Source organism: Ornithodoros turicata, chromosome 4 (assembly GCF_037126465.1).
Source record: "Ornithodoros turicata isolate Travis chromosome 4, ASM3712646v1, whole genome shotgun sequence".
NCBI classification, from domain to species: domain Eukaryota; kingdom Metazoa; phylum Arthropoda; class Arachnida; order Ixodida; family Argasidae; genus Ornithodoros; species Ornithodoros turicata.
This window is the reverse complement of record NC_088204.1, coordinates 51,222,714-51,242,863: the sequence shown is the minus strand read 5'-3', so window position 1 is coordinate 51,242,863 and position 20,150 is coordinate 51,222,714. Positions and strand designations below refer to the sequence as shown.

At 43.2% G+C, this 20,150-nt stretch overlaps 1 protein-coding gene across 3 annotated transcripts; it reads left to right on the top strand.

Moving 5' to 3' along the window:
• The first annotated feature begins 1,795 nt into the window (after nt 1–1,795).
• LOC135391533 (josephin-1-like) lies at nt 1,796–19,054 on the top strand. 3 transcript variants are annotated; one of them, XM_064621825.1, is made up of 5 exons: nt 1,796–1,887; nt 4,956–5,181; nt 5,749–5,874; nt 16,218–16,398; nt 18,183–19,054. In XM_064621825.1, exons 2-5 carry the CDS (start codon nt 4,973–4,975, stop codon nt 18,354–18,356), a joined length of 690 nt encoding a protein of 229 aa, XP_064477895.1. In that variant the 5' UTR covers nt 1,796–1,887; nt 4,956–4,972; the 3' UTR covers nt 18,357–19,054. The 3 variants fall into 3 exon arrangements, with proteins under 3 accessions (XP_064477895.1, XP_064477896.1, XP_064477894.1); XM_064621826.1 differs by having other exon boundaries at nt 1,797–1,887; nt 4,953–5,178; XM_064621824.1 differs by having other exon boundaries at nt 1,797–1,887; nt 4,953–5,181.
• Nucleotides 19,055–20,150: the final 1,096 nt, after the last annotated feature.

Here is a 20,150-nt window from a genome sequence, read left to right as displayed (position 1 = left end):
TCTTGTCTTTTGCTGCTTGAACATTCACAACACTGATTTGTGGATATAACTTACATATTTATATTATGCAATACTTTTCTCACATCAGCAATGTGCAGGGAAAAATTAAATAGAGCTGTCAAGCCTGCGAATTTGAGTTGTTATATTTGTGACCCATTAATAGATGTTGATTCTGGCACAGGACGGAGTGCCACTCTCATCAGTTAATGTCAGCTACTGAAGGGGTACAAGACAACATTATTGAGCATAGTTTGGCGATATACTGCTCCGGTAGGGATAATATCCTTAGAGAGGCTATATGCAAAACAAACTGATGTAGCCTGCTGGATCAAGCACTTCCTTCTCGCAATACTACCGAGGTACGCGGGGCTGCCGTTTCGTGCAGTGCCGACAATTTCTGTACACATCACTTTTGGCTATTATCAACCAAGTAATACCTACATTTCAATACTGCGCGTATCCAGTTCTTTGGACACCGTTGCCGCTAACACGTTGGCTTCGTGACGGTCGACATCTTTTAGTTTGAGCTGCGTCCGGCGCCGTCCCATACATATCGTGCTCGCAGAACGTCTCTTACCTCATATGCATCGTGAACGAAACGTGCGGAGTACACGCACGCGTGTGGCAATATGACCTTTTGTTGAAGATGCTTCGATACTCCCATGTGCTTTTCTATATCCACTCTCGTCACATTGTCGTCGACAAAAGAGTTGTTATACACCCGGGTTACGTTTCCACCACTTCCATACGGAATATTCTTTTCGCAGGTTCGAACTAGAAGTGCTCAAAATACCGAACGGTACGAAACAAGTTAGTAAATAAGCGTCAACTGGCTTTATTAGGTGGAGTCATCCACGTAAACTCCCGCTCGAAATGAAGATGCGAGACGTAATGACATTGTTGTTCGACCACATATTACAATACGCGTCTTTCGTTTGACCAGACCACATGCAGCAAATTTATTGCCGTCGCCGTGATCCTCGAGCACGTTTTGGAAGTCGTCTGCTCTCACCGCTGGAAAAAGGCGCGAGAGCAGACGATTTGTTCATCCAATAAGCGGTCTGCCATCGTAGCGGATATCGCTGTTGCCAACAGAAATCTCAATGTGCTGGCGCTGTTCTTATCAACTTAATTCGTTTATTTAATAACCGTGACGATTCTGGACGAGCGAATTCACAGTAATTACGTTTTCAGCAATGAGGAGTCGGATGGTACGCTTTGTGGATGAGCCAGGGTGTACGAGACCGTGAAGGTAGTGTCTCTGTTTCTTACTTATTTGGTTTCAGAAAGTGAGTTGGTTCATAGGAAGTCGAATTTGTGCAGTGCTACATCGTCCCGCGTTTCTCTCTCTCATGCAATGCATGATCCATGCATTTCATCACGGAGCTGATTCGGACAATCCGTGAAATAGCCGTAACAGGACCTTCTGCGGATATACGGCATCGGATGTCCTTCCATAAATATCCCAGAGGAGTCCCGCGGAGGTCCATTTTCGGATATGAACATTGAGATCCATTTCGGACGCTTGGGATAAATATGGGATGTCCCCGGGATTTCGTGTGTTGTCTGGGTTTGCCCCTCCACCCCCTCCCCTGGAAAAAAATCCTGGGAACGCCCATGGCCACTCACGATGTTTGATGGTAAAGATGTGACGTGACATGCGAACACCGTTAACTTCTCTGAGTCATACTGTCGGAAAAGTACTGGTTCGTTCGTTTCCTTTGAATTTTTGTTTCGCTGCAAAAGTCACCATATTCGGCCGCAGACTGGCGCGTCGTTGAACGGCGCTTTCGTCGACTAGGAAACTGAAAAAAGTTAAGATGGCGTCGTGTTGTTGTGGTTATTAGCAAGCGGTCATACATGGTACTGCAATTGCGTGTTGTACAGGTTAGCATTTAATTTTCTGGGTCAGTAAACTATGCTTTTGAAAGAATTGCAACATCCTCGTTTTATATTGAGCCACGTCCTGCTACAGGCCTTCTGAAAGTCATTGACCTATACTGCACCGAAAGTTTGCTATCAAAACTAGCATCGGATATTTTCGAGTAATCTATGCTAGGCTGCCACATAATATGTTACTTTCGAAGGGTTCACGTAGATAATGCACAGCTTATTATGAGCCAGACGGATTTCACTTTGGGTCGTTGTTCTCGTTTTTAAATCGATTCGCTTGTTTTTGCATCCAGTGATTTAATGCATGTAAAAATACGTTTCTTGGTTTGTTTTCCTGACGAGCATTTTGAGAAAGCCAACTACTACTGAGCCGTGTTGAATACATTACGACGTTTTCCTTGTTACGGGACACATTTCTATTATGTTGTCCCAGAGCACAGGAAGCAAAAGCTAGATCACCTTGGGAGAGTGCGAAAGAAATCTCAAGCCCTTCGCATGAAACACCGCAGGCGTTTGGATTGCCTAATTGCGGGCCAAGAGAACTAGAGCAAGATCTTGTGCTCGCGACGATACCCACATGCATGGCACGCGTATGATTGTGCTCACTTTGGGTCAAGTTACGATATATCATGTTATGACAGCCCCACATCAACCAGCAGAACCAGCATGTGTGCTATCGTGGCATCGAATGTATTGTTCTGTAACTCGGCGTTTTCTGTACATGACACCAAGATCTTCCCTGGTTCAGTTCCCACAAGAATCTGTGTGGTGCTCTGTGGCAAAATGGATACATATATTACTGATGCTAAAAATAGGACTACAAGTACATTGTAAGATAATTGCAGTGTACTGTTACTGTGTAGTTAGTGCAAGTAAGTACACAAGCAAAATTTTTCCTTCGTGGATTGAGTCACGAGAAATCCTACTTTATAAATCTTTTAGGCACTGTGTAGAAGTTACATTTCTTCACTGCTACTCAGAGCTCTGGAATTCATTGCCTTCTCCTAGGCCACTAGCTGTTAAAGCCAGAAAGCGTAGGCATTCGTGAGTTAATTCCTGTAATTACTTGAAGTGTTTGTGGATTGTGTCATTCTTATTTTCCTTTGATTTTCTTCCACCTTTTGTTCAGCATAATGCAGGCAGTGGTGCAGTAGAAAGCTTTTGGTTTTTGTTACAGAATGCCAGTGAATTGCAGTAGCTTTTCCTCTGAAACACTATCTTCACATGTTTTCAAAGGTGCAGATTTTCGTTCGTGGTGATGTGTTTTCACTTCTACTTTCTTAAAGGTACTGTAAAGCAGCACCGATCAAATGTCATTTAGTGTGGCTATTCCATAGTGCAAGCCACCAGGACAAAATCTGCGCAAGTTTCATTCCAATCGACGGTGCAATTAATTAGAAAATTACAATTAAAGATTACAGGCAACACTGTACTAGGTATTTGAAATGAATCCGTACTCCTGACACATATGGCAACCACATTGCATGCGTATAACACTGGGCCCGACATAACAATCCACCATAAAATCCGCCCCTGCAATCCACACAGCGATCCACATCTGAGGATAAACGGATAAGCGAACTGAAATGAAATGCTGAGCCGTTGAAAAAAAAATGTGTCAAACGTTCAAGAAGCCAGACAGCGTCGGGACTTGTTTGTCGGGACCTCTGTCCCGACAAACAAGTACTCTAACTGTACTAACAAGTACTGTGAACCTCTGTCGGGACAGAGGTTCACAGAGAGAGTTTGTTTGTTTGAAAGAGGCCCCGAACAGAAGGAGCGCGCAGGCGCAGCAGTGAAGTAGGGAGAACCTCCATCGAACAGCGGCCAGCGCTGGGTTGCTTCGCAGGAACAGGGGTTAACAGGTGAAACTGTTAACAGGGGTTTCAGAATGCATAGGTAAACAGGAAAACGAATAATGTGGTTACTAAAATAACGAAGTTCCGATGTAATAGTGTGTAATGCCAATTTTCAGTGTTGCCCGCTGTACAGGGGGTTGTTTGACACCAAGCGTCACGCCGCATCTTTCATGGCAAATTAAAAACATTTATAGCGCGTTGTCGGTCATATGGTTCCGCATATGGTATTTAGAAGCAACAAAGTCTCTGGTCACATCATCGGCATATCATGCTTGTCTACTGCTTTACAGTACCTTTAACTAATTCCTCCCCCACGTTATGTAGTTGCTTAAAAAGGTTGTTCTTCTGTTGTCACCAGCAGCAAATTATATATTTAGGTGAATAATTTGAGTTTTGCCTTATGAATACAATATGACTGCTATTAAAGTGATAGCTTTATATGGGGGCCAACCATCGTGTAGGTCCGTCCACGGCTTTCTAGGGACAGTGCCAGCACCATGTGATCACCAGGCACTCTGAGGCAGTGTAATCACCACTACCACAACAACGAAAAAAAGAGAAAAAATGATAATTCATAATAAAAATAGCATTTCAAGAGAGAGTTTCACTACCAAATTACTGCACAAGTTTGCAAATTATGACCCTGTGAAGCTACTACATTTAAATTTGTTTGGCATAATGCATGCATTTTCTTTTTTTTTGTAACAGTACAGTAGCTTTTCTATTTTTCCCACACACATAATGTTGAAGCATGTACTCTAGATGGCCTATCAGAGAGGCAGGTCAACTGGCAAGAACAAGTACGCACAAAACGAAGGCAAATGTGGATTGGATGAAATGGGAAAATAAAAACGGAAATTTGGTTGTGGTGGCAGCCATGACATACCAGCTGATGTTGTATCATGTGCTCTGGTTACTATCTCCATCTTTTTGGATGTACTTGCATGAGAGGGAAGAATATAATATGGCAATGCTGCTGCTGAGTGTTATGCATTTGTAGTATTCAAAGCATATTAGTGCTTTTGACTTCAAACTTTTGTTGGACAACAAACACTTCTGCCTACATTTGAGAGTTGTGGTCACCGTTTAGAGTTCCGGTGGTGGAAGCAATTAGAATACAAATAGTTTTTTTCTTACTTTGCTGCACTGAAAGATATGCTTGTTTGAACCTGAGGAGCTCTTCACTTGTTTGCTCGACAGCAGCAGGTGGAGGCGACCAGATGTACCAGTCGTGCCTGAAGTTTGTGGACAGGTTCCTGCACAAGGACCACAAGGGGGGATCTCTAGGGGTGGGGAGCAACCAGGGGGGACCCCAAGTGTACCACGAGCGTCAAGTGAAGGAGCTGTGTGCCCTGCACGCCCTCAACAACCTGTTCCAAGACGGCACTGCGTTCTCCAAGGGATCCCTCGACGAGATCTGCCACAGGTTGTACGTCCTCGGCCCCCTGCTCTATGCACGTGCACGCTAGTTTGGCATGCCGTTAATCTTTTTTATCTACGCTGGAATCTCATTAAATGGAAGTCGTTTTTAACGGAATGATAGCCACAGAGTTTTGTATTTGTATTTATGTGATGCAACACTGCTCTTGTCAGTCAAAAGCAAAGTTGATGAGGCAGCAGAACAGAACTGCTAGTGACCTTTTTATACCAAGAGCGAGATTCAGAGCCTGTCGGGTCATGGGTGGTGCTATGAAAAAGAAAAAGCAGGTCCAAGAACTGTTATACAGTGTTCTTTTTTTCTAACTGAGTGAGTCATTTCTTTTAATGAAGTTTGTGCATATACAAAACCAACAATTTTGTGTTTTTAACAACATTTCCCGTTTTGTAAACTGTATGTGCTATAATCACGAGCTGGTGTTTGCAGATTGTGCTCTTCTGAGAACAGTCTAAGACAGCATTAATACCCTGCACCACATTTTCTCAGTAAATAAAACTCCTGATCAACAGAAATATATTTCTAAAAATCTCTTACGGAACCCCACCATTTCTGTTGCAGCTTATCACCTGACCACCTGGTGAATCCACATAAGAGTGTGCTTGGACTCGGTAACTACGACGTCAATGTGATTATGTCTGCGCTGCAGTTGAGAGGTTATGAAGCCATCTGGTTTGACAAAAGAAAGTAAGCAGACACTCAGTTTTACCTTCAACGTCTTTAAGTTAGGGTACAAACAGAGTGTGCTGCTCTCTCCAGTTTGCTCTCTCGTTATCCATTACACATTGATGTTTGTACACAAGCTATCAGAGCCTGCATAACTTATTGTAGTAACTTGCAAAAATGTTACATTGCAAAGTTGATGTCACATTGCTGATGTCCGCTTGCATTACGATGCAACAGCACTACAGAAACAAAATTGCATGAACATTGTTACACAATTCTGACATGTTGCAATGCGCCATTTGATGTTTCCGCAGCTTTTTGCCAACAGCATGACGACGATGTAGGACATTGTACATATAAGCAAATATTTATTAGTTGCTTATTTTTGCCATGCAATTCCCAAATTTCGCTATGCAAATGAACCGAAAGCAGAACTACACACCACTCGAACGCAGAAAGAGTGACAGCCAATCCAAGTGAGCTGGCCACGTGCTTCGGTGCAGTGGAGCTGTTTGGGGTTGGCACTAACCTGTTGGCCAGATAGACCACTATCCGACTCAGATAAGGCGAAGGTCGCATAGTTTCTGTGCTCGAAAAGTGTGTAGTTCTGGTTTCAGCTCATTTGTATAGCAAAATTTGATAGTGTATATCTCATAGTACGTTTGCTTCACAGGGTGTTTAATGAGAACTGTGGATTTGAATAACGACTGGCTCCAATTCTGATATCTTGCATTTCCCAGACAGCACCTGATTAATAAGTTAATTAATGAGTTTTAGCTAATTAGCTGTCCAGTAGTTGTCCGCGTTGCCAAACAAATTAGAAACATAAACTAAACAAAACAAAACTGCAACCCAAGTATGCGAGGTATTTCGTATTTCCTCCTTGCAGCTATTGCATTCATTCAGTTCTCTTGGTTTTGAGGATGGGCGGTGCTTTGTTTCACCTGCTAAGGTAACACCTATCATTCATCGGGTAGTTCGAACACCAAATGTAAATGACAATTGTGTTGGAGATCGCGCTACGACGAGTTAAATTTCTTGCTCCCAAAGGAGAAAAAGTAGCATGTGATTGAATATATGTACACCTGCCAACTCTCCCAATTCATCCGGGAGACTCGTGGTTTTAGACCGTTTTATGTGATTGTACACACAACCGAGAAGCAAATCTCCCGGAAAATGCAGTTCCCCCCTCTATATCTCAAACGCCTGCTTTTTCTCCTTGCCATAAAGGCGTAAAGGTCAATCCAATACCAGCGCGATTGCCATCGGCATTGCTGCCACTTTCGGGAGAGTTCTAGGTTCTAGACAGCGTGGTTCTAGTTCAGGCACTTCTAGTTTTCGGGCATTTCTTCCATGTTTCCGGGCGACGAGGGTGCCTTTGCTTTGTTTTTGCCTTATATACGCAGATCACAGCTCCGTGTAAGCGAAACAAGTATTTCTAGAGATGGGACGAATCCAGAATTTTCCGAATCCGAATCTAAGGAAGGTTCTGCAACTCCACGAATCTTACGAATCTCGAATCTTTCGAATCCGAATGGTGCATATGCAATGGTGCATATGGTGGTTCGAATGGTGCATATGCAAGCTTATGCAAGCTTATTTAAGAGTTTAAAAAGCCAGAAAAAAAAAACTTCTACTGAAAAGTGTTTTGAAGCCTTTGTTTAATGAGAAACAAATTAAATAATACTTCAGCTTCAGGAGAAAATACACCCATATAGTTATTCTTATATGTAATTTATTTAACATGTTGTTTATCGACTACAAGAAATACATAAATTATCGAGTCTGAATTATTTCCATAAAGCTAAGCAACAATCAGACACAAGACCAAGTTACTTTTAACCGTGTAATGTAACAGTTCCTGCCTGAACTCTTTCAGTCCAGAACAATGTAAACAAACAAACGAGGAAACACCTTTCGGCCAATGAGGCTTTTGGCGGGCTCCGGAGGCGCCAATTTGAAAAAGAAACAAACGAACGTGGTTCCTGGATTCGAAAGATTCGATTCGCCGTTTTGGGCACTGGGATTCGAATTCCCGAATCTCGAATCGTTGCCTAGAATTCGTGGATTCGGTTGGCACATCCCTAAGTATTTCTATTACACGTGGCTCTGAAACAATACGTAAATTGAATTAGGACGTGTGATCGCGTCCAGGAAAGAGCACCATGTCTTCTGCTCAGTTTACGGCTGCGGCATCAGCATTCCGCGTGGAGGGTGGACCGACATTGTTACCCACGTTACGTCGAGGGAGCACCAGAACCATCTTAAATGCAAAGACAAACAGCACTAGCTAGGTCAGTTTTTCCAAAAGCAAGACATGGACTACGATGTTATCCGCGCGGGCCCTCCTACTCAGTGTTCCCAACTCCCGACGTTGTAAAGCGGTACACGTGTACTTGAACTAAAGTCAACTGCAGTTGTCAGTGAAATGGGAAACTGCGCACAAGAGTTCATGATAAGTGCGCTGAATGGCAAGTTTTTGCGGTCGCTGTTGAAGGCACTGAAGACAGCGATGTACAACTGTAACTGATGTTTCTGACGTATTATGCAAACTACTTTTTTAATCACTCGCTAACTAACTTATTCAACAACTACTTTGTTTAAGCTCTCCTGGGGAGTCCGAATGAGCTTTTGAAGTTCAGCCACATTACTGAGGCAGTGCTGAACAAGTAGTGCTGATTGTGAGGGGAGTTCAGCGTTGCGAAGAAAACAGGGACATACTTTTGTGTCTTCACGCTCTTTTGAGAAAGTGTCATGGCCTTGTCACAGACAGATACCCAGATAATTTCTTGGAGAGGGTAAAGTCTGTTGCTGCAACACTTGTGCATGATGAGCCTTCAGGGGTGAAGCGTGTTCCTGTTACATTTGCAAATAAAAGCCTCCCAGCAACGACTTTCCCCCTATATAAAATAGCGAGTCCATTTGCCAACAACATCCCCCCCACCCCACTTTTGAAATCTCCATAATTCGGATGTTCCGAAGTTGGCAGGTATGTACAGTCAAAGTCCTATACAACTAACTGCAAGGGGCCTAGGAAAATATTCGTTGTAAAGGTGACCTCGTTAAAAATACCGTGCAGCGATATTACAGTTTAAACTGACCGCAGTAGTCGCGATGCTATAGTTCGAGGGTAGGCTCATGGTAGATCAACCATGCACGTGTGAAAACGTCTGCCGCTCCAGCGGCGACCAAAATCGGACCTCGGAGTCGTAGGCATATTAAGTTTCGCATCAGTTTCCGCTATGACAACATATTTCTGGGAACGAGTTCGGATACGAACCGCGCAGTGGTTTGTTTATGGTACGCTTAGCGGTTCCAATGACCGGAGTCGGATTAGGGTAGACTCTAGTAGAAACCTATCACGCACGTGTGAAAATTACCAAAATCAAGTCCGACCACAGAGTCGTAGGCCTCATTAAGTTTCGCGTCAGTCGCCGCTATGATAACATATTTCTGGGAATTAGTTTGAATACGAACCGCGCGGAGGTTTGTTTACGGTACACTTCGTGGAGCCGATGACCGGTGTCGCCACCTTCGCGGGCGATGCGGTTCTTGTTTCTGAATGTGAAGAATCGTAGGGCGAACGTCTATACACAAGTCAAGACTGCTAATTAAAGCAGCCTGGTTATGTACTCGGACGGCTCATGCATATGCAAGCTTATTTAGTCATTTATTGAGGTCAGGCTAAAAAAAAACTCTGTAATCTTTTTTTGAACAAGTGTGTTCAAAGCACTCTTTGAACAAAACGACTTCAGGCCATCGTGCATCCTGAAATGCTCCTCTGAAGCATCTGAACACGATAGGAAATGTTGCACTTTTTCAAGCATCTCCAATGCCCCCTCTGCTGTTATCTTCGCAACAGGGGCTTGACCTTCATCATCGCTGCTTTCGTCGTCCGTGCCTTCCATTGTGGTGGCATGGTTCTCAAACTGAATCTCCTCACAGATGTCTGCGTCACTATTTAATTGAGACCTCGCTGTGACTTCATCATCCACGGCGATGAAATCCGCGAGGCCAACTCTGTCAGGGATACCAAATGCCTCGTGTAGCCATGCCACGCATCAAGGATGAACGCGTCCTCGTTGTCATCATCTGACACCCCAGCTTAGTTAGTGCTGTCTTCCTTCGTGAACCCAGCTTTCCTCCAGCAGTTCTTTATAAGCTCAGGTGTCACGCTCCACCATGCTCCGGTTATCATGTCAATTGCTTGACGCACATTGATGTCCGTCGGCCTCGTGGATTTGTTCCTGATGTTGAGTAAAATGCGCTCGAGCATCGTTTTCTGATAATGGGCCTTCGCCGAGCGAATGATTCCCTGGTCCAAGGGCTGGAGAAGGGACGTACAGTTTGGTGGTAGCATCACAACCTACACGTTTGTCATTTTAGGAAACTTGGAATGCACCGAACAGTTGTCAAGCACGAGAGCGATCTTTTTCTTCTCGTTCTTCATCCTTTTGTCGAGCCTGGTCAACCAGTCCTAGAATATTTCCGCGGTCATCCACGCCTTCTCGTTCCAGTTGTAATCAGCTGGGAGGCTGATTACATTCTTGAAAGCACGCGGCTTTCGGCACTTTCCAGTTACCAGAGGCTTAAGCTTTACAGAGCCCGTCATGTTGCAACACAGAAGGACCGTAACCCTTTCCTTTGATCGTTTTCCTCCCTCGCATTTCTCACCTTTTACGGTCATCGTCCGTTTGAGCAGCAGGTTGTAGAACAATGCAGTCTCGTCTGCATTAAACACATTCTCTGTGTCGCACTCGGAAAGCACTTTCGCAATTTCTTGCTCTCTCCAACTTGCCGCGACGTCTTGTGGGACGAACTTTTCTTCACCGGCGAGTCCTCTGAGACGATGTCGTGCCGAGTGCGAAATGCTCGGAGCCATCCGTTGGATCCCTTGAACCTGTCCTCGATTCCATATGTGCACGCAAAATCTCTCGCTTTAGCACACAACATCGGTCCAGAGACTGGTATATCCTTAGACCGCACCTCGAGGAAACCACTTGTACACCGCCTTGTCGACATCCTCGAAGTTAGCGGCCTGCATTCTCTTCCGGGATGGTGCACCTCCGCTGTTGCCGTATTCCGTCTCAAGCTTCGCCTATCAGTACGCTATCAGTCAAAAGACAGCAGCCCTTTTCTTTTTTGTGTTCAGCCCCTGTAGTGAGTCAGTGGCCACGTGGTTTCTGGAGACAATGACAACAAAAGTACATTTGTGTTATTTGAGAATTGAATGGATATGCTTGCTTTTAACCTATGGCAACTCTTTACTGAAAATTCACTTTCATGAACCAGTTCGAACCAATATTTTTAGCTGCTGTGGAGCTGAACCCGAACAAAACCAAACCGAAAAAATAATGGTTCTGATCCCTGGTTTCAATTGGTTCAAAATAGCAGACAGCTCAATGGCAACCACAATAAATCAAGTAGTGGTTTACCGAGCCAGGAAGAGCAGATTAGACATGTCCAAATCAGTCGAGTTCAAACTATGGTTTTTTAAAACTGCTGCAAATATATAATTTTTCGGTGCAGAGGAATTCGCTCGTTTTCATTTGTCAAGCGCTATTATTGTCAACGAAGGCGAAAAAAATTCTGGGCATATTTTCGAGTGTTTCCCAGAGTTCCCCAACCATAAATTTTGCGGCAGACTACTGAGTCAGTAAGTGGCATGGTCCTTCTAGAAGACACGTTTGAAGTAGCACAGAGGTCATTTTTAACACCCTGTTTTCTTCCTATAAAACTGTTAAGTAGTCCAGTAAGATGCACCATGAGAAGTACTTCACACCGCAGAGTCATAATTATCGCAGAAATTGAATTTAAAGTACGTCGCAAAAAGTGACCGTGCGCAACAGCGGTGGAGAGCAGTACCAACCTGAGATCTGCCTGGTGATCCACTGACGCTAACGGGGCCACGCTTTCTGATTGGCCCAGAAGAATGTTGTCTGCTACTCAGCTGTCGTCTGCTACTCGGCTGTTCAGGGTTCTGAAAAAGCCTTGCTCCTGGCTCGGTCATTATTCAGCCGCTCCTTCTGTCCCCAGTTCTCCAGGGAACAGGCAAAACTGGTTTACGGCGGCAAAGGGACAGGGTGCTGACCTCCACTGACCAGCGAAGCAGGAAGAGTTGCCCCTGTAACGTCATCGGTGACGTGGCATCATACCTTCTCATCCTCGTTATACCCAGAGTGGCGAGTTAACGTGAGCCATGTTTATGTTTTTTTTGTTTTTTTTTTCTGGGAAACAAATTGCACACATCAAAAACTTTCACGTTATTCAGTAAAATGACACACACTATCATCAGACGTCTTAATCTGAATTTTTTTTTTTTTTATGACCCTCTGTACTCCTTTAAATTTTGAGCTTCTTCTGCGCAGTAGAATGCTCACGACACGCTTCCACAGGCGGTATGGTTTTTGCTCGCAGCGCAAACTTCAGAGCCCTCTAGCGTCAGAATGTGGCGGTGCTTGAGGCTAATATTTGGGACTTGGTCTATGTTTAAACTTGAACACAATGAACTTGGATTTTTTTGTGACAAACGGCAACGGCGAGCAGCATCGCTGGATCACTTGGCATGGAATGCATCTCTCTTCTATGTCCGGCGCAATTGTCATTCATCACTCTGGCACCAGGCTCTCCTTCTGGTTGATTGCACAAGACAATCCTGCTGTGCTACTAAAGTCAGGGTGTGTGTAATGTGCGGGGAACAAAATGGTACAAGCATTTCGGTGCTCAAGTTTGGGGGACGTTCAGTACACGAGAGCGTCCAATATGTGAGTAAATACAGCAACTTCAATGAAATGTCGTATGGTGCAGGTAATTCCATGGCTTCATTTCATGTCTTGAAGCAACACAAATATTAAAAATTTGCAGGGAAAACTCTCTGCAATGAAAACATTTAGCTAAAAACTTTAAAAGGCACACGTCTAATGGGATGTTGTAACCCATTAAACCATTTGTCATGAACCAAACATGTTTATAAATAGGGATCGGAACCAGAATTTAATGTAAACCGAGATGTAGTAGTAACTAACTACAAAAAATGTAGTAAGAGTACTACACTTTTAAATATGCACTTAAAAGATGCACACACACACCCAGCTTGTCTGCCACGATCCTTTTTGTAATGATCGCACCAATATTTTGATTACCTTTTTCGTTACTGTGCCCGTAGAGTGTCGATCACCAGTGATCGATGGTTTCCGATCCGTGCTACTTGGCCTCCAAAGAAGATATGGACAAGTGGTGAGATTTGATTGATACTATAAACACTACAGAATGAGTTTCGTTTTAACTTGTAGCTTTTCCTCGTGGTGGTGATTTATGAAGCTGGATTTGCGGCAAGGAGGCAGTGTGGACATTTTATCTTGGTCGCGGCGTCTCGTTCCCGTGGCGCACCTCTTTCGCAAATGCACAATACTCGCATTTAAAGCATATTTGGGTTCAATTTCGCTTATTAGAACACAAATAACAACTCTGAAGGTGTTAAACAATCATATTTTTGTCCTGAATGTGTGGATATGTGTAACTTGTACTATTGCTTCTCTTCCTGTCTCAAAACTAACCGGGAGGAATAGAAAAGCGGTGAAATAGCAACATGTGGTACAAGAACAGGAAATCTGAGCATGAAACAAATGTTTTCTGCAGAAATTATGACGTTAATTTCTGTTTTACACTCTCAATGAACTCTGTCACTCAGTTACATGAACAACATTGGTGTTGACATTATTTTCCTCATCTCATGAACTTCCTGAGCCAGAGTGTTGATATTTGCACATATTATTTCTGACAAAATTTGCTACATTTTGTATATTTTGGAACTTGTAGATTGATCTATTTGTTCAAGATACAGGTGTATCTTCATGAGATTTCTTTTGTTTGCACTGATTTTTTGTGTTCCAAAATTAATTTTGGAAATACATCGATAGCTTCGTTTCTGAAACTTACATAATTCGATATGGCATTGATTTGGCTACATTTTCCTATATAGCAACATATTTTGAAGTGATACTGTCTGTCGCAAAAAATATATTTGTCGAACCACCTAAAAATGGCCATTTTTGCGGCAGTGAGGAAAGAGTTAAATGTGCTGGTTTCTGTATACCCGCCTATTGAAACACATGTTAGCAACACTTCAATGCTGCACTTGTTGGCAAAAAGTACAATCTCGGATGACGATTCAAATTCTGTTGATATTGAGAAGATTCTTGCATTTCGCTGAAAATGAAGATGAAATCTATGTGAAGACACTTTCAAGACAGTTGAGATGAAAGTGTGATGTATCTTTAGCATAACAGACCAGATTAATTGCAGTCTGTTATGAAGAACACAACTTGAAAAGATATGGTCGCAGGAAGAAATACTGCTCCCTCATGCTCAAGTCGTTCAGGGACGTCAGTTATAACAACCAAAACTTGGGGAAGTGTTTTGAAAATGAAAGGTACATAACCTCTGAATGTAATTATGCCATCATGACATACTTTTGTACGTAGTTTATTTTTGTACTCGGCATCGTTTTGAAGTGCAGTCGAAATGTCCAAATTTACAAATGTGTTTTGGTAGGCAGTTGCGCGTCATTGAAGAAGCAGCTTCTCTAAGAAAATAGTGATTTTCTTAGAGCCTTCAGTACAGCCAAAGAATGCATTTAGGCATCTGGCAACTAGAGAAAAACGTTATCAATTCTGTTATCCTACTCTGAACTGCATTCTTTACTGCGTTATCCACTAAGGCAGAGGCAGAGATACAGAGGTGTCCGACATGAGCGGTTTTACTAACGAAATTGAAAATGACCACACTTTAATTGATTAAATAATTTGTTGAACCGAATATGTCCCGAAAAAATGGCCAATGTGCCAACCCACGTGCCCCATTCTATGCTACACTGTCAAGACTGGCGTAAAAACATGGAACACACGCTTATTATTGAATGTCGCGCAATTTTCAATGAGTGCAAACGTCATTGCCGTACTTGTCGTTCAGGAGCGTACAAAAAAAGTAAATGTTGAGTGAACCATACTTTCCAATGTGGCGAGCACAGGATGTTCGTAAGTCACGGATAGGAACATCATTTTTCTTTTCGGCCATGGAGAGACATTAATTTTCACAAGTTCCTCATCAACTGACAAAACCTTTGGACCGTACTAATCACAAAGCACCACTAGAAAACAGATTCGGAAAACGAATGTAACGGGAGCGATTGCGCAGTTCTCACAGCAAAACCACATGGCAAAAGTGATTAATGCCCCATTCGCTAATTATGTCATTTCATGTGAGAACGCCAATAACTAATAAGAATGTGTTGTCACTTTAACGTTACTCGTTCAGTCCCTCCCCTCTATCCCGCACATAGTTAGAGGCATGTGTGACGGCACAAAAAGGGTATTTCGGGTGTTTGCTGCCTACGGGCTTCATTAAATAGAACCTGTCCAATGAAAATGCTGCGTTAAATCGAGTGCAGAAATTCATTGGAGTCTATGGGGAAATGCACGTGCAACAGAAATAATATGTTAAATAGAGGATTTTGTTAAATCAACATTTGTTACGGGGGGGGGGGGGGGGGGGGTTCAACTGTATCTGGTCAATTCATACATTTCAACAGCATTAGTGCAATAGCTTTTTATCTTTATTTTTCTATCAACGTTTTCACAGTTATGCAGGGTGGGTGTGGATAAAGTAGCCCCACATTTATGCATGTATGGCATTCCCCGCTTACCGCTTGAACTTCCGGTGGCGCGGGATGATGCATTTATACAATGAAAACTAGCAAAAAAATCGTGGCAATGAAACTCTACGCAATAACAAAGTTAGCCACGAAAGCTTGGCTCTCTGTGCATCCGGAATTGCCTGCACCAATGTCAATCTGGCGGTCTTTCCGCGGTTGTGCCCAGCCACTGCTAGGGGTGCCACCGGCCACTGGTGGAGAAACACAACTGTGCCGAGACCGTCATGCCACATCGGAAATGCATGGAGAACAAAGTTTGCGTGGCTACGTGCTTATTACGCAGAGCTTGATTATCATGATTTTCTTAAAAGTTTCTATCATATGAATGCAGCGTCGTGCGCCGCCAAAAGTTCGTACAGTATGCAGGAAACGCGCTATGTGCGAAAATGTGGGGCTACTTTATCTGCACCCACCCTGAACACGTATTTACAAGCTGAACTATTATGGGAGACCCTGTGACTGTGTTTTGCAATATCTTGTGTTACATGAGTAATTGTGTAGGTGTGGTCTACTTTTACCAAGCATGTCCTACACTCTGCTCAGAAAAGCATTAAGTTTCAACTAGTGTGTTGACATAAGTTGCATAATGTTCCTGCTTTCATTAGTTGGGTACTTTGTGCGAGTCTAAGTGTTAGTTTATCAATTCTTACAGAGACCCAAGCTGCATTGACACCTCCAAGATAGTTGGCTTCATTTTGAATATTCCGAGCGAAATGAGATTCGGATTTCTTCAGTTCCCACTCAGCCGTAAGCACTGGATTGCTGTGCGAGAAATCGGGGGAACCTTCTACAACCTTGATTCCAAGCTGGACTCTCCTATTGCAATAGGAAAGGTAGCATGCTACATTTTGTTGTCGTTGTCTCGTTAACTTTTTTCGAAAAAGGGATTAACATACAGTAGAACCTCGTTAATTCAGTCGCCTGGACTGTGAAAAAATTTCAAATTAAGCAGCCATAAGAATCAAGCAAACCTGAGCACATTGTCAAGGAAAATATATTCATGTGCCGAAAAACTCGCTTATCTTCGTCTGTTGCTTTCAGAAATTGACATCTCAGGTCACCGTTCGTTCAAGATGGGCTACAAAGCCTATCATATGGCTGCGCGTGCCGTTGCCTTATGTAAAGTTGCGTACAACATTCGGATCTTGCAACATTCACACCCACTTGGTGCGCTAAGAAATTCTGAAAATGACGGCGCGCAGGCAGGCTCGTCGTAGCCGTCATCGTCACCACCGTGATCGTCACTCTGTTGATTTGCGTGAGCCGTGTTCAGAACGATGTCAACCGTGAGAGTGGCGGCTAAGGTGTGTTCTGTGTCTTCTATCCTGATGTACTCTTTAAAAGATGTGAAGCCCTCTTCGACATCCCTTCCATCACCGGCAGGAACTTACAGCGCGTTGCAGATCTCGCGCCTGCGATGATCGCCACATTTTCTTTCGTCGTCAGCGTCTTGTACTCCACCATGCCCTCTGTGGGCTGTCTCCACAGCGCACAGGCAAGAAGTGGATTTCTAAGTGGATCTCACCGAAAGCACAAAACGAAAGCAAGCCAAAACGTGGTCCTCATAATACATAATGGCCCAGCTGGGACGCGGGGTCCAGGAAGGCAAGGCAGTGTGAGGTGGTTGCGCCACGTGATTGGTGGCTGGGAACGGGAAGTCAGAGAAGGAGAATGCACACAGTTTTTATGGCAGGTTGTTGCATGGTTGGGAAGCCGATGGTAGATGACGGAGTTCGGTAGGAAACTTACAAATTAAGTGGGGATGCAGGTCAGTTTTCTTCAAAGTATGCAGTCAGATTGCAACGCGTGAAGACGGGACTGCAGCAATCATTCAAATTAAGCGAGATCGAATTAGCGAGGTTCTACTGTATTACGGTACTACAACAATATATTAGAGCTCCGATTGTGTCCTTATATAGCATTTAAAGAGTAGAGATTCTTGAGTGAGGACAAATCCACATGCTTCTTTGTAATATACAAGAACGAGTCTCAAGGACGGGGTGCTGAATGCCAATTCCTATAATGTCAGTGCTGAACTTTGGAGAAGTTTTAAAGTAATCAATGCTGAGCTCAGGTTACATCGTCTATGTAACATACATACCAAAGCATGGCTGTTTGTTTTTCTCTTGTTAAACAAAAGCTATCACAGCATGGGGCCACCTAAGGCCTGTGGAAGCCCCCACACTGAGGTTTAAGAGTAAATTTTCATTTTAGATAATCTGGTTGATTGTAAGTGTGGTTTCTAGTAGCTCCTCTGACTTTCGTAAGCATAAAGACCTGCCTACATTGTCCAGTATTTTTGCTAAGTGACAAGGGACCAACTGCTGCTGAGCCCCATTGTCATCCAAAATCACTCTCAAAGGATGATCTACACTGTTATCTTTTCACACCTAGTTAAAGAAGGCCGCATTTGCTACATGCTGTTCTGGTAGTTAAATCACTCTTTTTTAGCAAAGCAAAATATTTGAAACCGACGTTGAGACACAGAGTTTTCTCTTCCTGAGTTTTAAAAAAACTTCATTGAACTGAAATCTTCCACGGTGTGAAGGTCCCAAGTTAGGTTTCTTTTGTGTGCGCCAGCCGTGCAAAATAACAATTCCTAATTTTGCTGTTCCAGGGTGCTGAGCTGCTACGCTACCTGCGGGACCAAGTGAAGTGCAAAGATCGAGAGATATTCATAGTGGTGACACAAGAAGTGGGACGTACAAAAGGGTGTTACTTTGATTCACGAACTACACCACCTCAGCCAGCTCCCAGCCGTAGTGCCACAAACTGTGCTTCCAGCTCCTAGCTGCTATGTTCACCTCTTTTGCTAGTCACAGTGAGAGCTCTGGTTCGACAGACACAAATGGCCAAGCATTGTGGCCACTCACACTTAGTACTGTGGTGCACTGCTGGAAGTGTTTCATACACCAGATATACTGGCAAGTGCTAACCAGTACTTGAAGAAGCCTCTGCTGAAGCAAAAATTATGTGGAGTGCAATACAGACGTGCTCCAAGGAAGCTAGGAGGGAAGTGGTCCTAGCTTGTCACAAACGAGTGAATGGTTCCATGATGCAATCATGTCTCAAGCGTGCAAATATTGATTACGATGTGATACAAAAACAGCAAATGCTTGGGATGTGTCACGAGTCAGCAAACATTACGATGCATATGATACAAACAAGTTCACTGTACCACATCTGCACTGCATCAGGACTGTGCACTATAGCTTGCAAGCTGCTACAAAGAAAAGCCAACTTATATCTGCGTGAGGGTTGCAAAATTCTAATGCAAGCACAGTTTCTGAAAATTTTAGTTGTGTGTACCGGTGCAAGATAGTTTGATTTGTCATCACATTCTATTACGGGTTGAACCAACGTCCAAAATGACCTTTCTGCCTTAACTTTATTGTGTAAATAGTGTTTCTGCTATATATATGTGGATCTATATATATAATGCTTTCCGTCTTGATGACACAAAAAATATACAAAGTGCTTTTGACAAGATACGCTCATGAGTGATTGTTATCGAGTGAATGGTTCTTTACGCTTTTGCTTCACCACACAGAACAAACTTTTGCAACTACAGCTCTCTTCAGATATTGAAGAAATAACATATGTGACATGCAAGCAGTAATACTATAGATCTTGCACCATATTGGTGCATTAAGTATCAGTTTGGTGCTGCAGTTTTATAGTCTTATGCTATCGTACTCTACTTTTAACTTAAAGGGACTGTGGAGGGATTTCTTACGATTTTCCTTTCTTCGTGGTTTATGTTTTATGCTTATCAGCATTATCAAATACAAGGTCACACTGCACTCTGTGTTGCACATTGCAATATAGAACTAAAAGTTGTTTCCTAAATCTGCTTGACATGCCCACATGGTACTTGCGAGTGTCCGACACTCCGTAAGTTCGCCTAGCATGCCCAAGAGTGAACCTGTGACAGCAGACATCACTGCGAGGCCACTTGCAACAGTGGTGGGACTGTCTCCTTGGGTTTGCTGCTGCTTTTGTTGTTATTATTTTGGTGTTAAATTATGCATGGAGAATGAAAAAATACCTCACAATGGCATACTATTTCAGCCACTTTACAAGATTTGTTCAGGGTCCCTTTAAGTAAACCTTCGTTCAGCATTGTGCATGGGCTTTGATCAAGGTAGACTCAAAATGTAGTCCTGGAACAGTGCGGCTTAATACCTTCCCAGAGCTCTTAAACTACTATATGTGAAGTGTGGCCCACTCTAAAAATCGAAAAGGTATACCAATACGGATACAGTATGCATTGGTAAACTTTTGGTGCTACCAGTATGTTTATAATGAACCAATGTACTGAACCACCAGCAAACCAAAAAAATACCACTTGTCAGTTGTCACCAGTGTGTTGTCAAGTGTGCTGTTTTTATTTTGCAGACTTTCTTTTCACATAGAAAGAAAAAAAAGCACACAAAGTGTACCTTGATGGAGACACTTCGTTTGGTTGTTTCTCAAGGCAATCTGCAACTTTCCAATAGATACCTTGGCCTTGAAAACAATGTCTTAAAGGTTAGCTAGGCACAATGAAAAATGCTGGCAACTACTATATAAGACTACTAACAAC